At 42.4% G+C, this 16,216-nt stretch overlaps 1 protein-coding gene across 8 annotated transcripts in view; it reads right to left on the minus strand.

Annotated features, from left to right (window-relative positions):
- Ppfia1 (PTPRF interacting protein alpha 1) overlaps positions 1-16,216 on the minus strand; it is a 111,923-nt gene that overhangs the window by 31,267 nt on the left and 64,440 nt on the right. For 5 of the 8 annotated variants that reach the window (XM_023710811.1, XM_023710810.1, XM_023710809.1 and 2 more), the window contains 5 exons: positions 15,335-15,414; positions 11,981-12,116; positions 8,823-9,046; positions 4,758-4,989; positions 1,398-1,427 (listed from right to left, as the gene is read on the minus strand). In XM_023710811.1, coding sequence (XP_023566579.1) covers positions 1,398-1,427; positions 4,758-4,989; positions 8,823-9,046; positions 11,981-12,116; positions 15,335-15,414 — 702 coding nt within the window. The remainder of the gene's footprint in view (positions 1-1,397; positions 1,428-4,757; positions 4,990-8,822; positions 9,047-11,980; positions 12,117-15,334; positions 15,415-16,216) is intronic. The other 3 variants (XM_004627106.2, XM_023710808.1, XM_023710813.1) reach the window with 1 other exon arrangement.

The raw sequence follows: 16,216 nt of genomic DNA on the forward strand, positions 1-16,216 counted from the left end.
CCCTCCCTCCCTCCCAACAGAGCAGCTCTCATACAGCTGCTGCGGAACACATCACTGCACACCTGGGGTATTCCTGAGGGAAACCTATGGCTCTGCTTTAATAATTCCTTATTTTTTAATTCTAACTTCTTTGTCTATTATACACAAATATGAAATGGTTAGATGTAAAAGCAGTACAAGCACTTCTGCCAAGTGTACTACCAGATGAGGCAGGAGGTATGAGGCAGGGTACAAGGCCAGAATGTAGCAGGCGCCAGGGAGAACTTCTAGAGCAATATAAAGAATGCCCACCAATCAGCCTGCTCCCAGTGCACTGCTTTTACTCTTTAACGGTTTCCTCTGAGAGGGAAGCTGCCAGCAGATCACAGCATCTGGACAAAATGAAGGCCCAAGGGAAAAATGCTCCAGGTTTGAAAATCCAGCTAGCCTTAACTCACACCTGCTGGGCACATCACGTGACCTAAGTTTCAGTTTCCACATCTGTAAATGGGGATAAGCATAGCTACTTGTTTCTCACAGGGGATGTGCTTGTAGACTAAATAAGGTAAGAAAATGGCCAAACACTGAGTCTGGCACCTGGTCTAGAGGAAGTGCTTATTAGGTGCTAGCCATCAGTATCAGTAAACTGGTTTTCCTAAACCTAAAACTTATGACTTTGGGGCTGGCGAGATGGCTCAGTGGTCTAAAGCACCTACTTGGAACAAGCTTGGCAAAGCACAGGGACTGCGGTTCAATCCCCCAGCACCACATGCCAGCCAGCCCTGCTCCCTGGTGGGCTGAGCTGGGGACATACACACACACACACACAATAAATAAATAAATGTTTAAAAAAAATAAATAAAAGTCTTTCCGGAAAAAGTTCCCCTTAAATAAATAAATAAATAAAAATAAAACTTATGGCTCTGCTTTAATCTTTTTTTTTTTTTTTTTTAAGACGGCATACGAGATGTTGCGGCGTGACTGGAGTTCAGACGTGTGCTCTTCCGATCTGCTTTAATCTTTTTTTTTTTTTTTTTTTCCTTTCTTTTCCTCCGAAACCGGGGATTGAACTCAGGCCCTTGCACGTGCTAGGAAGTGCTTATTCCAATGAGCCATCTCCCCGGCCCCTTTCCTTAATTTTGATTTCTAAATTCTATGTCTGTTATACACAAGCATGAAATGGTTAGATGTAAAAGCAGTGAAAACAGCAAGCTCTTACATTTGTCCCCATGTCCCATGAACAGCCAGTTGTCACAAGAATAATCACTTGTGATGTGGCAAGTCAATTTAAACACTTCCAATGAAGTATCAATTATTCATTGAAATATTAACGCTAGTGTTACGCTTATGTATGACATACAATGATCTTCCATGTGTTATGGAGACATAAAGGTATACTCAGTTACTAAACAATTTACCTTTCTACGATGCTTCCTTAAGTCGCTAGGCTGACAGATGCATGCAAAGAAATGGAGAGAGACCAGATTTACTACACACCTAATTAAAAATTCAAGGATCAATACAGGCAAATATAATGTGAACAACAAGACAGAAAGTGAGAGGAGATTTAAAGAAATATAACTGGAAGCCAAATGATTTTTTACCACAAATTTAAATCTAAGTTATCCAGGATTTACTAAAAACACTATAAGCTATTACTCAGATAAAAAATGCTATTTGAACACATGCATTGCATGTGAAAGGAAGGCATTCTATATAACAAAGGGCCTTAATAATCATCTCCTCCAAGCCAAAAATCTCTGTTGTAATAGTCAAGTGATAAGGAAGTTACTGCAATATCTATGTGAACAGTCAAGCATGGTGGCACATACCTGTAATCCTAGCATTCAGGAGTCTGAGGCAAGAGAACTGCCACAAGTTCAAGGCCACAAACCTATTTTTAGTTAATCATCTTTTGGACAATAAGCTAAAATCTTCATCTAAAGTACGATTTATAACTTCCCAAAATATAAATTTATCATTGGGCTCAGGATATACACAGGAAATCTTACCACTCAGGTAGGCTAAGGCAGGAGGACTTCCAAGTTTGAACATAGCCTTTAATTTAGCAGGATACTGTCTCAAAAATTAATAGTAAAAAAGAAAACAGGGCTGCACATGTAGCTCAGCACACAGGCCTGGGTTCAGTCCCCAGTACTGTGGAACAGAGGGGTGGGGAGAGAAGAGGAGAGGAAGGGAGGAAAAAGGAGAGGAGGGGATAGGAGGAAAAGCAAGCAAGATAGGCATCCTAACCTAAGTATTAATAGCACAGTACTAGGTAGAATTAAGATATTTCAATTAAAAAGTAGTCTATGTAAGACTATAGTATATAACCAATAAGTTGATGAAACTTAAAATCTTGATTGTAACAACTAAACCAGAAATTAATAGTTTCTGTATAGTTTCCATTAATTTTACACTCAGAAGTGCCCCCTTCCCATGTCTGTAGGATGCAGACTTGAACTCAGCCAGGAGCACTCAACAAATTCTATACCCAGCCATTTTTATATTTTTATCCTGACAAAGGATCTTGCTAAACTGCTCATGCTGGCCTCTGACTTGTCATCCTGTCTTACCTCCTTCATAGTTGGGATTATAGGCATGTGCCACTGTATTAGGACTAGATTATTTTTTTTCTTTATAAATTTATTGAGAAACAAATAGCAATGAGACAGTTTCAAACCAAATTGGTAGGACAGTTTCAATAATTAACACATTGCATACATTCTTCCTAATGGCTAATTGCTGTACAAGATGCGGACTTGATATCCTATTTACAAACACCATTAGAACAAATCCCTCTTTTCATTAAGAGACTGTAACTATATATCTATCCTAACCACTTTGAATACACAGATACAAAATAGACATTCATCTGTATCCCCTTTAGATTATTTCTTAATATAAGAAATATTTCATTGATGAATCATATAGACCCTATACAATCTAAGTTACAACACTCAATGACTTACATTCTGCCTATATCCACATTTACGATATACTAATGATGATTTATCTCTACTGAGGACAATTCATATTTAATGACAAAAGCCCAACAACCCACTAATCAGTTGTAGTGGAGCACAGATTCACACATGGTTGCCTGGTTACCTGTGCAGACTGTGAAGAGCCATCAAAGCATGGGGAGGGAATGGAAGGGGAGCTGGAAGGATAAACTACAGATTGATGGGGACCTGGGGTCTGGTTTAGAAATGAATCTGGAGGTGGCTAAAATGAAACTAACCCAAGGGTGGCACGGGAAATCAAAATCAACAATGGAAGCACAGAGACTGTCAGCCAGCACACTGAATTACAGAACCAGGAAAAAAGTTTTCCTCTGTAGTTTCTTGTGATACTGGGGATAGAAGCCAGAGGTCCTCAACACTGAGCTATATCACCATGTTTTTTTTTTTTTTTTTTTTTAATTTTGAGAAAAGGTCTTGCTAAGTTGTTCAGCCTAGCTTCAAACTCATGATCCTCCTGCCTCAGTCTCCCGAGGAGCTAGGATTATAGGTGTGCCCAACTATGCTCAGGATACCCAACCCTGTTTGAATCAGGGTCTCTCTAAATTGCTCAGGCTGACTTCAAACTGGCAAACTTTGTACATCAGCCCACAAGTAGCTGGGAATATAGACATGTGCTCTTGTACTTCTTTTACAAATGCCTGGAAAGAAATAAGGACAGAACCAAAAAGAATGAGACTGTCAAAAAAGGTTAAAATATGCCAGTCATGGTGACACATGCCTGCAATTCCAGAATTTCCCATGAGTTTTGGTCCAGATTGGGCTACATAGTGAGTTCAAGGCCAGCCTGATTTATATAGCAAGACTCTTGTCTCAAAAAACCCAAAAATAATACATAAAACAAAAATTTTTTAAAAGAAAAAAGGGTTGGGACATGTAGCTGAATGGTAGAGCATCTGCCTAGTATGTGGGAGGCCCTGGGTTCAATCCCCAATACTACCGAGAAAAAGTTTAAAATATTGCCAATTAATGGTATAAATTACAAAAATAATGTATCTGAATGCCACAAAAGAGATTGGTAACATGTAACATGCTACTAAAAATGACTTGATTTATTTAATTATATGCTGGCTAACAATGCAACTAAAAATGAAAATGTACTACAACAGAAAAAAAAAAAAAAAAAACAAACCCAACAATGTAAATACAGGTGAAAAGCAGAATGCTGTAAATCTGATTTCACATGAAATGCGATCTCATAGGCAAGATAAGCACAAAACCCAGACTAAACCAAAAAAGCCTTCATATCTGCACACTGTCACCAAAGGGTGTAAGGTCAGACACACCACTTCCAGGACAGAAGAGACAAACAACTAATGAGAAGTCCATCTGCCTCTCAGGAAGCTAGGAAAAGGCTCAGTTGAGAATGCTTCACACCAAGAACTTCATTCGTTTGTATATTTTTCTTTTTTTTTAAAAAAAAAGTTATTTTTATTTTTTGATACAGGGTCTTGCTACACAGTTCAGACTCATAGTGATCCTCCTGTCTCAGCTTCCCTAGTACTGTGATTACAGAAGCACGCCACCATGCCTGGATTTGGGCCAGCACAGCATGTGGTACTGGGGATCAAACTTGGGACCTTGCACTTGCCAGGCAGGTGCTTATACCACTGAGCTATCTCCCCGGCCTACTAGTTTTTAAAATCTTGAACCCAAAGTACATGTCATTTTTCTTCTGGGTAAAAGGAGGGAAGTTGGTGTGCAACATTTGATACAGAGATGCTGGGGCACCAGCAAGGGAAAGGCTATACTTACTAGAGTCATGACGCCCAGCCTGTCCACTTCTCGGGCTGGGCTGTGGGGGACCCTTCTTGGGGTGGAGCGACCACTGCCTGGAGGAGAGGAGCCAGCAAGCGAGGAAGCAGGATAGGGGGGGATAGAGCTCATTGATCTAAAACGACCAAGATTGTCTAAACTTCCACTGCCAACTCTGCTCTCAATCTCCTCTGCTCGCTGCTCAGTATTTTCCTTTTCTTCTTGTATCAGCCTAAAATAAAAAAAAAAGTGGTCACCCTCCCTTTATTAGCAAACAGGCTCATATGTCTGGAATTTAAAAAAAAAACGATATTCATACTCTATATTGTTGTGTGTAAATGCCAACAATTTGCTCAAGCAACACTTTTACTTTAGAACAACAAAAAGTAAATGTGCTGAGTCTTGCTGATTTCGGTATCTCTCATTTGATTTACTGAATCACATTACATATTTGGAGGGGCTGGCTGCAACTCTTCCTATGGCTACAACTAATAATCCCACAGCAAGCAAAGCACTATTCAAACTTTACAACACTTGCTTCCCTATTTAGAACAAAGCTATACATTTCCCTATAGATTTAATCTTTGAAAATCAGAAACTCTGATCAAACAATTGATCCACAAAAAAAATTACAAGTTCCCAAGCAATTTACTAGACTAAATGAAAATGTTGGGTTTTTTTTTTTTTAAAGTTTAAATCTGAACACAAGTGTTGTCTGACAGAATTCTGTACTTCCCTTGTCTAGGTTTCTGGACTTGTTAATCATGCTACACAAATTTAGAATTTAAAATCACAATAGTTTTTCTGTCCTAAGGCATTATGGACAACTTCTTCCATTAGTTATCCATTATGGATAACTAAACAACAGTTGTGGTATACCAATAATAATTAAATTATATCAGTAATAATTATTTTCTTAACATAAAGGAGCAAAAACCTTGCAGTGACTCTGTAATTTCTTTAATATTAAGATAATTTTTAGTATAATCAACATTCTACTAATATAATCTAAGAAAAGTGGGGGTTTTTGATTATGAAGAAAAGGAAATCTCCAAATCAGTGGATAGATCAGACCTTTTACACCATGTCAATTTATTGCATTATTACTGCCACCTAACAGTACACTGCAAAACACATAAAAACTGTTGGGCATAGTGGTATTACCTGTAATCCTAGCACTTGGCAGGCTAAGGCAGGATTGCCATGAGTTTGAAGCCAGTTTGGGCTACATAGTGACTTCAAGGCCAGCCTGGGTTATACAGCGAGACTTTGTTTCAATGATAAATAAAAATAAAAAACTAAAAGTACATACATAATGCTTTTGTATTTCCATAAAGATGGGGAAGGGCTGTTTTTCTGAGTTACTGCCTTTATTTTATTTTATTTTATTTTATTTTATTTTATTTTTTATGTATTTGGTAGAGTCTCACTATGCAGCTCAGACTCACAGTGATCCTCCTGTTTTCAGCTTTCCCAGCACTGGGACTACAGGTATACAACACCATGCTCAGCTCGAGTCACAGGCTCAGCGCACCTTGGGGCAGGGATGGTGTGGCATGGGGTGCTGGGGATTGAACCCTGGTCCCTGTGCTTGCCTAAGCAGGCGCTTAGTGCACTAAGCTATCTCGCCAGCCCTTGAGTTACCACTTATAGAAGAGGCAACTGCACATTGGGCGTGGCAGCGCATGCCTGTAATCCTAGCACTTGGTGCTGGAGGGATGAGGACCATAGCTGAGACCAATGTGGGCTACATAGTGAGTTTAGGGCCAGCTTGAACTATACAGCAAAACTCTATCTCAAACGAACAAAAATGGCAGCTGCGAATTCAGTTTATGAAGTCAAATACTTATGCAGCACAACTGATTTTCTGCTCCATAGCCTATAGTTTTGGATGTTTATGTTCTTTTTTTCCCTTTTGTGATAGTGGGAACTGAACACAGGATTCTGGCAGAGCTACATCCTCACACCTTTATTTTGGGACAGAGTCTCGCCATCAGTAACTTGCCTAGTAGGGCCTGAATTAGCCATTCTCCTACCTCCTAAAGAGCTGGGACTGGAGGTATGCACCACCACACCTAGCTGTTTGTTCTCTTATTTGCCTAAGGTTCTCTACAGGCAATAACAGGTATTTATAACTCTTACCAATTTGGAAGAAGAACCCTCACTTGCACCCCTGCCTGGAGTAGCCCAGGAATGCAGCTGCTTTTCATGTAGATCCTGGACTGGATGTGACTACATCAGCTGAGCCAACATGGCAGAGCTCAGGACACCTCTGAAATAGTGCTGCATCCCTAGACCAAGTCACTGTGCACAGTGGTTACCTGAGCCCTCTTCATCACTACATAGGCAAATTCTTGGATCTGATTTCAAAACTAGCCTACTGTTTTGGTAAATTTTCCATTGTAACCCCCAACAGATTTGTTAAAGAAAATAAAAAGCTTTAAGAAAATTCAGATACCCATCCTCTGACTACTCACTATCCTACAGAGAATAAGTTTTCTCAGGCTATAATAATTTAATACAGCAAAAGACAAGGTGGAGTGGGGACTTGCAAACCAAGACCTTTTGCTCTCCATGCCAGACTGCCATTCCACATCCTCCTGGAAATCAAGCTCTGTGAGGTAGGATATAGTAGCAGCCTACCAGTGTGGCAGATGCAAGAGGACGACCCTGGGGTTTAGTCAAGGGGACACTCTAGATGGACGGATGTTGACAGGCAGTGCTCTCTCATTTCCCATCTTCTGTTTGCTATGGGTATGTGGACTTCTTTCTTGCTGAGTTATCATCCTGTGGCCTGGCACTGGCCAGCAGAAGGAAGCTGCTGGTACTTGTCCACTGTCTGCTTCAGCCACTACCTCTCTGAGCCACAAACCTTCCCCTGGTATGCTGGATTAGGGATGTGAGAGCTCTGCATATCTTTGATAGCCACCTAGCTGCCAGAGGGAGCACAGCTAGCTCATGGTTCCCCAGGTAGGCACTGAATCCTTGGGCAACAACATAGTCCAACTATGTTGTCAGCTTCTGGGAAAGAGATTTAACATTTTCATCTCCCATAGCATCCCACACACAAAAAAATAGCACAACAACTAGAGAGACTGCTCTGGTTACTTGAATTTATAATCAAAACAAATTTAGAAGTTGAAATCTTTTTTTTTTTTTTTTTTTGAGAAAGGGTTTCACTACATAGTTCAGGCTGGTCTTAAACTTAGTATATAGCCCAGGTTACCTTCAAATTCTGAGAGACTCTCCTGCCCCAGATTCTCAAGTTCTGGGACTACAGATGTATGCCACTACACCCAGCAAGAAATTAAAATTCTTTAAACAACCAGGCATGATGGTGCACACATATAATCCAGGTACTTGAGAGGCTGAGGCAGGAAGGTTGTTAAATTCAAGGCCAGACTGGACAATTGAGCAAGGCTCTGGCTCAAAATAAAATATTAAAGGGTTAAGAATGTAATTCAAGGGCCAGTCAGATAGCTCAGCAGACTAAAGTACCTGCTTAGGCAGAGCACAGCAGCTGGGGTTTGATCCCCAGCAGGTCATGCTGGTCCCGCCCCTGGGGCGCAATGAGGCAGCGATTGAGACTAGGTGTGGTAGCATGCCTGTAATCCCAGCACTTGGAAGGCTGAAAAATAGGAATAATCACTACCAGTCTAATCTATGAAGTGAGACCCTGCACACCCTGTACTAAATATACATATACACCCAAAAAGAATGTCATTCAAAAGCCAGGCAACATAGCTTACGCCTTTAATCCTAGTACTAGGCTGAGGAGTAGGACCTCTGTGAGTTCAACTCCAATCTGAGCTACATAGTGACTTCAGGCCAGCCTGAACTGCATAGCAAAACCCTGTCTCAAAAAAAACGAGGAAAAAAAAAAAAAAAAGAATGCAACTCAGTGGTGGAGCGCTTATCTAGCATGTGCCCTGCGTTTGATCTCTTTCACCACTATCCCCAATATCTGAAAAGCAGAATTAAGAGTTTTATCAATATAAAACATTTACAAGACGTTAATTCTATTTGTTTGAGACTTTTCAGAGGATACCAGGCTTCCTCACACACCTGATCTCTTTGTTGATGGCATCCAGCTGCTCCTGAAGCATAATGGCCAATGTCTGGGCATCAGCCTGCCCGCTGGGTGACAAAAGATCAACTGAACCAAGCAGAGTGTCCCTGTCATCTTCACCATCAGACACATCAACATCGCTCTCAAACGCCTGTGCCACATTTGCCAAAACACTGGCTTGCTGGGCGCGTTCCCAATCCTGTTCATTGAGAGTCTGTACCTGTCAACAAGAAAGTTGAATCTCAGCAGACTGAAATCATCAAGGCTAGTTACAGGAACATGAAAGAAATGTAGCAGAAATTTTTAAAAATTTAAATGGAGGTCCAGAAAGAATATGGAAAGAAAGGTCAGGTGTATAAGCTGCTGGCATGTGATATATATAAGAAATAAAGCAGAGTGCAGACATGGTGGCACACCAGCTACTCAGGAGGCTGAGGCAAGAGGACAGCAAGTTTGAGCTCATGATGGTCAAATTGGTGCAACCCTGTCTAGAATAAAATAAAAAGGGGTGGATGTAACTCAACCCCGCCTCCCAGGTACAATCTCAGTTGGGTGGGTGGAGAGTAGTAGTGGGCAGGGAACGCATTGTTGCTGTACCGACTTGCTGTGTTAAACAGTAAAGAAAAAATGGCTTAACACACTGGATTCACTAAGCTGCCACCACAAATTAAGTTTTATTAGCTCACACAGTGGATCTGAGTCTGAAGACCCTTCCACAATACTGAGAAAGCAAAGGAGGAAAACAAAATGATAGGAATAGGAGCAAGCTGTGCAGACAGACTGATTCTTGGGGTGGAGGTAACAGTGAGCTGGCAGGTGGGGTGTTAAGAAAAGCAATTCCCATAGAAAACACTAATCAGAAAGCACACAGAACAGACATGTGCACTGGCCACCCTGGCATCCTCCCTTGGATCAGCCACTTCCCAACCCTTCAGCTTAAAAACATTTTCTCCCACCTCTCCACCTTGAAACAACAAACAGAAGAGAAACTGCAATACTTTTATCCCCGCCCTCCAGCTCCGGCTCTGGCTCCTAAGGCCCACAATCCCACCTGTCTGACCCCACTAGAGTGCACTTCTGTAGGGAGTTGCCCCAGCTATTTGTACTCCTTTGCTGCCACCCTAGAGCATGCAACAAGGCCTGCAGCATCTGCCCACTAGTAGAACTGCTCCAGGGAAACCCCAAACTATGAGTTACAAACTCCATCTGCCATACTCAGCTCCCCTTGAGAGGCTCAGGCTTGGTTGCTCCCCCTCTTCCCGAGCATCTTGCTGGCTTGCCCCAAAACACCACCTCTCCTGGTTTCCTCCTAGGCAGGAGGAAATGGTTGCTCCCATTTCACGCTGGTTCCCTCAAATCGAAGTGCTGTGTGACTCATCCATGGACCTGACTATCAGCAAGATGTCATGTGTGACTTTAGCTGGCCTCATGCTTTCAAATGCCACATGTAAGCTCACAGCCCTCACGTTATAGTTCTAACTCTAGCTCTAGATTGCTCTAATGGATATGAGTGTCTGATCCCAACCCATGGAGACAATATAGGCCTGTCAACCTGATCACAGCCACAGCTCACCTCCTAGCCTACCTCAGTCCTGCTGCCTTCCTCATCTCAGGAAACAGACTCTAGCCTTCTGTCAGCTCAGGTCTAAATCCATGGGTCATCTTGACTTTTCACTCCTTCACACTATGTTTAATTGCTCAGCACACACCACTGGCATTATCTAACAGCATTCAGAATGGCTCCTTTTCTTTCTTTCTTCAAGTTTTTGCTTTCATATCACTTTTGTGCTAACACCTCCCTCTATTCTACTGAAAATTCTCCTCACCCCATGAACAGGGTATCCTGGGACCCTTCTCTTCATCCTGACACACTGAAAGTATGCCCTGCCTGTCTGCTCCTCTTTCAGAGTAAGTCTCACCTGCCCTGTGCCAAGTGGGCAAGACCCAGCAACTTGCTGGGAGGAACAGAAATGAATGGAAGTGAGAGTGTAGAATTTGCTGGACCAGGAAGCCAATGGTACTGAGCTTTCTCCTGTTCTCTGAGAGTTGGTCTCTGAGGAGAGCTAGCACCGAGCAGCTCCACAGCTAGAGAACACAGTGAGGACCTGAGCCAGTGGCCTGCAGCTGTATGAGTGCCCTGAAGTAGGGCCACTGCCCCCTGCTAGGCCTTCCACAACCGCAATCTAGTGAAACCTCGAGCTGTAGTGATTCTGCTATGCTGCTCATGAACTTATACAATAGTGAACAAGAAATGCTTATTGTTGAGAGCCACTACACTCTGTAGAAACTCATTACATACCACTAGATAATATGCATGCCACATTTTACTCTGTTCCCTGCTTTTTTCTCTTCCAATAGAACACATGTGCACTGAGGTGTGCAGGCATCTTGTTTTTTCAGATACAGCTGAAGCCCAAGGTCTACAGTGGTACCTGACCCAAACTAGCTGTTCAACAAATATGGGTAGTCAGTTACACAGCAGTTTTATCAAAAGATATGCTGTTAAAAGAGACTCAGGTATGCAGACACTATCACTCAGCTCTGGAATATTCTCTGAAAGCCCATGTTGAAGGCTTGATTCCTGGCCCACGGTGCTGTGGTACAGCCTGTAGGAGGGGCCTAGTGGGAAGACTCTGGATCACTGAGGCTCTGCTCTGTGAGATGCTGGCTCCTTCTTTCCCTCTTTTTAGCTTCTTGGCCATGAAATGAGCACCGGTGCTCTGCCACAGGCTTCAGCATGATGTGCCACCTCACCCAAAGCAACAGTGCCAACTGATTATGGACTAAAACCCTGAAACTAAAACTGTGAGCCACAACAAAACATTTTATTTTTCCAAGATAACTGTCTCAGATACATTATTATTTTAGAAATATGAATTATTGTTACTAAGTCTTAAGTACACATATTCATTACTGTCAATCAACTTCAAGTTGGTACTAATTAGCATTATACCCATCTCAGTGAACTGAATTGTACTTTATTAAAACCTTTCTCAAAAAAACCAATAAAACAAAAAAGAAGTATGCCCTAAAAGTACACTTTTAGTCAGAAAAAGGAAAATGGGGGAAAAGAAACAAGCCACCTATTGAAAGCTTAGTTCAAGATAAGCAGGTAACTTTTACACAAGCAGATGTACTTCACGCAAGGCCTTGCCTTGGAAGGCTCGTCCTGCAGCGCTGCCAGCCGGCCTTTCTGGGGGCGCCGCAACACTGCACTGGTGCTGTAGGCATCTGTGTGCCCATCTGCCATGGGAAGCCTGAAATCTGGGACACTGCCCAAGTGGGGGCGGCTGAAATGTGAAACAAAGGTTGTTGTTAGAAGAACGGTAAACAAGCTTTGTGACTCTTTCAAGCCAGACCTGTCAATTTGGAAACCATATAATTTCACAAAGGAAATGGTCTCCAGGAAGGGCATTTTCCTTGTATGCAGATAGCTTCTTTCGGCCTGCTCAAAGCCAACATTTAAATTTTTAGTTTGCTAGCTCTACCAGGTAGAAAACTTCACCATACAGGAAAACCCAGGCAGCCAGCTACAGACATGAAGGTAGGACAGACATCTGAGGTCTAGCCTGCAGACACCTTGGCTCTCACATTTCCACTCTTTCTCCAAGCTGATCAATGGGCATACCGAGATGCCACTTTCAGTTTCCCCTCTCATGTTCAAATCCATAGAGTGACCAACAGCTAGCAGTCACAAAACATCCTGGGGGTCCAGGCTGCACAAGTCTCTTCCGTACAACTACAGTACTTGGGAACTAGGGCTGGGGTTTGTCTCTTTGTTTTTGAACCCAAAACCCAAAGCCAGGCTTGTGTGTGGTTCCCATCCCAGGGTCACGGAGAAACACTGTTTCCATTGAAAAGGTCCCAGGAAAGCAGCACTTGTGGTACCCATCTTGCTACTGCTGCTTACTCTGCTAGTATTCCTGGTCCCTGGCAAAGAAGGTGGCTGTCTTCATTTCAGAAATCCTTCAGAGGCAAAGGTCTTGGGAGACAAAATCCACTAATCTGCTTATGGGAAGTTTGGCAGGGGATCCCTCATGACTCTCCTCCCATCCACAGACAGGCCCATAGGACATGTTAACTCATTTATTTTAGGGTTACAGACGCCTGTCCGTATTTTAAAGAAATGCCTCCATGGAATGTTCATGACTTTTTTTTTTTTTAAAGTTTATTTTTATTTAGTGTGTGTGTGTGTGTGTGTGTGTGGCCAGCTCAGCCCACCAGGGGGCAGGGCTGGCTGGCATGTGGTGCTGGGGGATCGAACTGCGGTCCCTGTGCTTTGCTAAGCTTGTTCTAAGTAGGTGCTTTAGACCACTGAGCCATCTCACCAGCCCCTGTTCATGACTTTTTATAATATGCCAAGTCTGGCTTTTTCCTTTGAGAGCAACTGTCTTACTTCCTCCACTCCTTCGTACTTTATTAAATTATTTATCTTTTCCAGTATGACTTTAGCTAAATGCTTTGGAGGCAAGGCACACTTCACAAATGGACAGAAGCTGAGCACATGAAATTGTGTTTATAATTCTAGACAGAGTGCTGTGGAGTATGCAAGATGTATCTTTGAAAGTATGTCAGTAAGGAGATGAAGGAGGGTTGTAGTACTTAATGAAAGGAAGGAGGGAGAAGTTGAAGGGATAAAAACGTTTCAGGAAAGATTTTTTAAGGTACAGAACTGACTTGCTTGCCCATGTCTGTCAGCCTAAGGTATGGAAGTGAAAGAAGACAGGGGAAGGGAGCTGTTTGCTGTGGGAGTTCCAAGGGGACAAAAGGGGTGGACCATGTCCACCAATCACTAATTTGTGTTTATAATTCAAGGATCCTTTGAAGGTCATCAATTCTAATTTGGATGCTCTTTTCAGCGGTACTCCCAGCAGCTCTGTCACCACCACCAACCAGTCATTTCCCAACCCAACGATAGATGCCTGTCTCTCATCTGCCTTTGCCACTCCTCAGCTGCATCAATTTTTCTTGCAAAACACAAACACAAGAGGACTCATTCACTGCCAAGTCATGTGAAATATGTGAAGTTGGCCCCCCTGACACCCACTCTTTTCAATCTTCCTAGCCAAGACTATGTCATATCTGCTGTGATCCACTCCTCCCCCCTCTAGGCCACCTCTAGCCCACCTAATATGGAACCTCCAGATCTGTCTCCTGGAACCAGGCCAGCTCCTCTTCATTGCCTCTGGTGCCACTGTTCTCAAGCCTCCCAGCAGTATGTGACAAGGTCCACCCCTTTTACCCCCTTGGAATTCCCAGAGCAAACAGCTCCCTTCCCCTGTCTTCTTTCACTTCCATACCTTAGGCTGACAGACATGAGCAAGCAAGTCAGTTCTATATTTTAAAAAATCTTTCCCCAAAGTTTTTTATTCCTTCAACTTCTTCCCCCTTCCTTTCATTAAGCACTACAACCTTCCTTCACCTCTTTACTGACACATTTTCAAAGACACATCTTACAGACTCCCCAGCACTGTGTCTTACTGTCATTTTAGCAACACTAGTCTCCACTGGCAAGGCTGTCACCCAACCCAGCCATTTTCTGTCCTGATGGCCTTGACACGCTCTTTCTGTAAGCAAGTAAACCCTTCTTTTGGAAAGTTCGTGTTACTTTGCTTATGCAGACAGTGGAAGCTTCTGGCTGACTTTGAGCCATCTGCCCTGGTTTTTCTTCTTGTTTTCTACAAGTACATGTGGCAGGGACAGTGCACGGGATGCTCTACCTCTTTATGACATCTTAAATTTGCAATGCAGAAGAGTCTAGCCAGACTCCACACTTTCTCCCATGCCATGTTTCAATCAGGAGCCTGTTTCCTGTAAACTAATTTCACATTTCATCACTTTGGTAACTTTTTCTAAAGTTGAACTCTCAGTTGACTACTGTTTTTCTTTAAAGAAATACCACCAAAGTTTTTAGTACTTTAATAAGAATGACTGCCACTATCACAAAGAGAAGGGAGAAGAGAGGGATGTGTGGGGTTCACGTGCTAGGACTTCACTGGATTCACTCACAAGCCAGGTGGTACTCTCCTGTATCAGTCAATCCAAAACACATCATGAACTTTCAGTGTCTCCTAAAGTATATAAATTTCAAATGCTGTACTATACCCATCAAATGTCAAGCTCCCCTAAGCTGTAATTGTGCAGCTGTTCCAAGAGCAGGCTCAGCTTACGCTGTCTCCTCTGCTCCCACGAAGGCAGCCCTTCAACACTTCTTGGCTCTGTCTTTTTGTCTCTGTACCTTAAAATCACACTTCATCAAGCACCTACGTATGTCCAAATATTAGCCAGTAATTCCTCAGCTCCTAAACCTGTTTTTGAATATTGCCAATGATGTGTTTCCTAGGCATAAGCTTCCACTTCCAGGATACTTCACTCTTCCCCTGGCCTGTCACCTCACTACAGGCTCCCTGATGTCTAATTATGCCTCTATCCAGGTGTGCTGCCCATCCAGCCAAGGACAGGCCCGTGTTTGCCCACAACAGTGCTGACAGCACATGAGATACCGTACCCGAGGTGGAGTGAAGCCCCTCTCAGCCTCATCTGGTCCAGCTCCGCCCTTAGAGCTTCAATATTCAGGACAAGCTGCTCCTATAAAACAGTATGTGACCTATATTGAAACTTTTCTTTTAGATTTTATAACCACTTGTATAAATTGCACTCAGATGCAGAATATAACTATACTTGGTTAAATTGAAATTATAAATACCAAACATTTTAATTCTGAAAAAATTTTCTCCGAGTCTTACAGTAAATTAACATTAACCCCAATGAGTAGACAACTATTATCTCATCACAGAAAAAATATAAAGGGGATAAACACCAACCTATGAAAAAATTATTGATGTAGAAAGGAGAATTCTCCTAAGGAACAATACTCTTTCATGCACATATGTCTGTAACGTTTCTAACTGTCTCATATCAAACACGCCCATTCCTGTCTCGTTTCGTGAGCAGCATAATGACTACTGGCCACACAGGGCTGCTGAGCCCTTGAAGTGCAGTGGGCCAAACGGACACACGCTGCAATGATGGAACACACAGATGATTTCAAAGACAGAATGAGAAAAAAGAATGCAAAATGGCTCAGTAAGTTTTTACATTAATAAATAATGAAATAACATGAATATCAACCTAAACAAAATTAATTTTGTTTATAAGTCTTTAAATGTGGCTACTAGTCACTTAAAAACTGTACATGTACCTCAAGTTGTATTTCCACTGAACAGCAGTGACTTTTGTTTTTGTTTTTTAGTACTGGGGATTGAACTTAGAGCCTCTGCACTGAACTACATTCCCAGCTATGTGAATGTGTGAGTGTGTGTGTGTGTGTGTGTGTGTGTGTTCTCATCACAGAAAAACTATAAAGGGGACTAGCACATATCCCCTTTAA

Source organism: Octodon degus, unplaced genomic scaffold (genome assembly GCF_000260255.1).
Source record: "Octodon degus isolate 3935 unplaced genomic scaffold, OctDeg1.0 scaffold00018, whole genome shotgun sequence".
NCBI lineage: Eukaryota > Metazoa > Chordata > Mammalia > Rodentia > Octodontidae > Octodon > Octodon degus.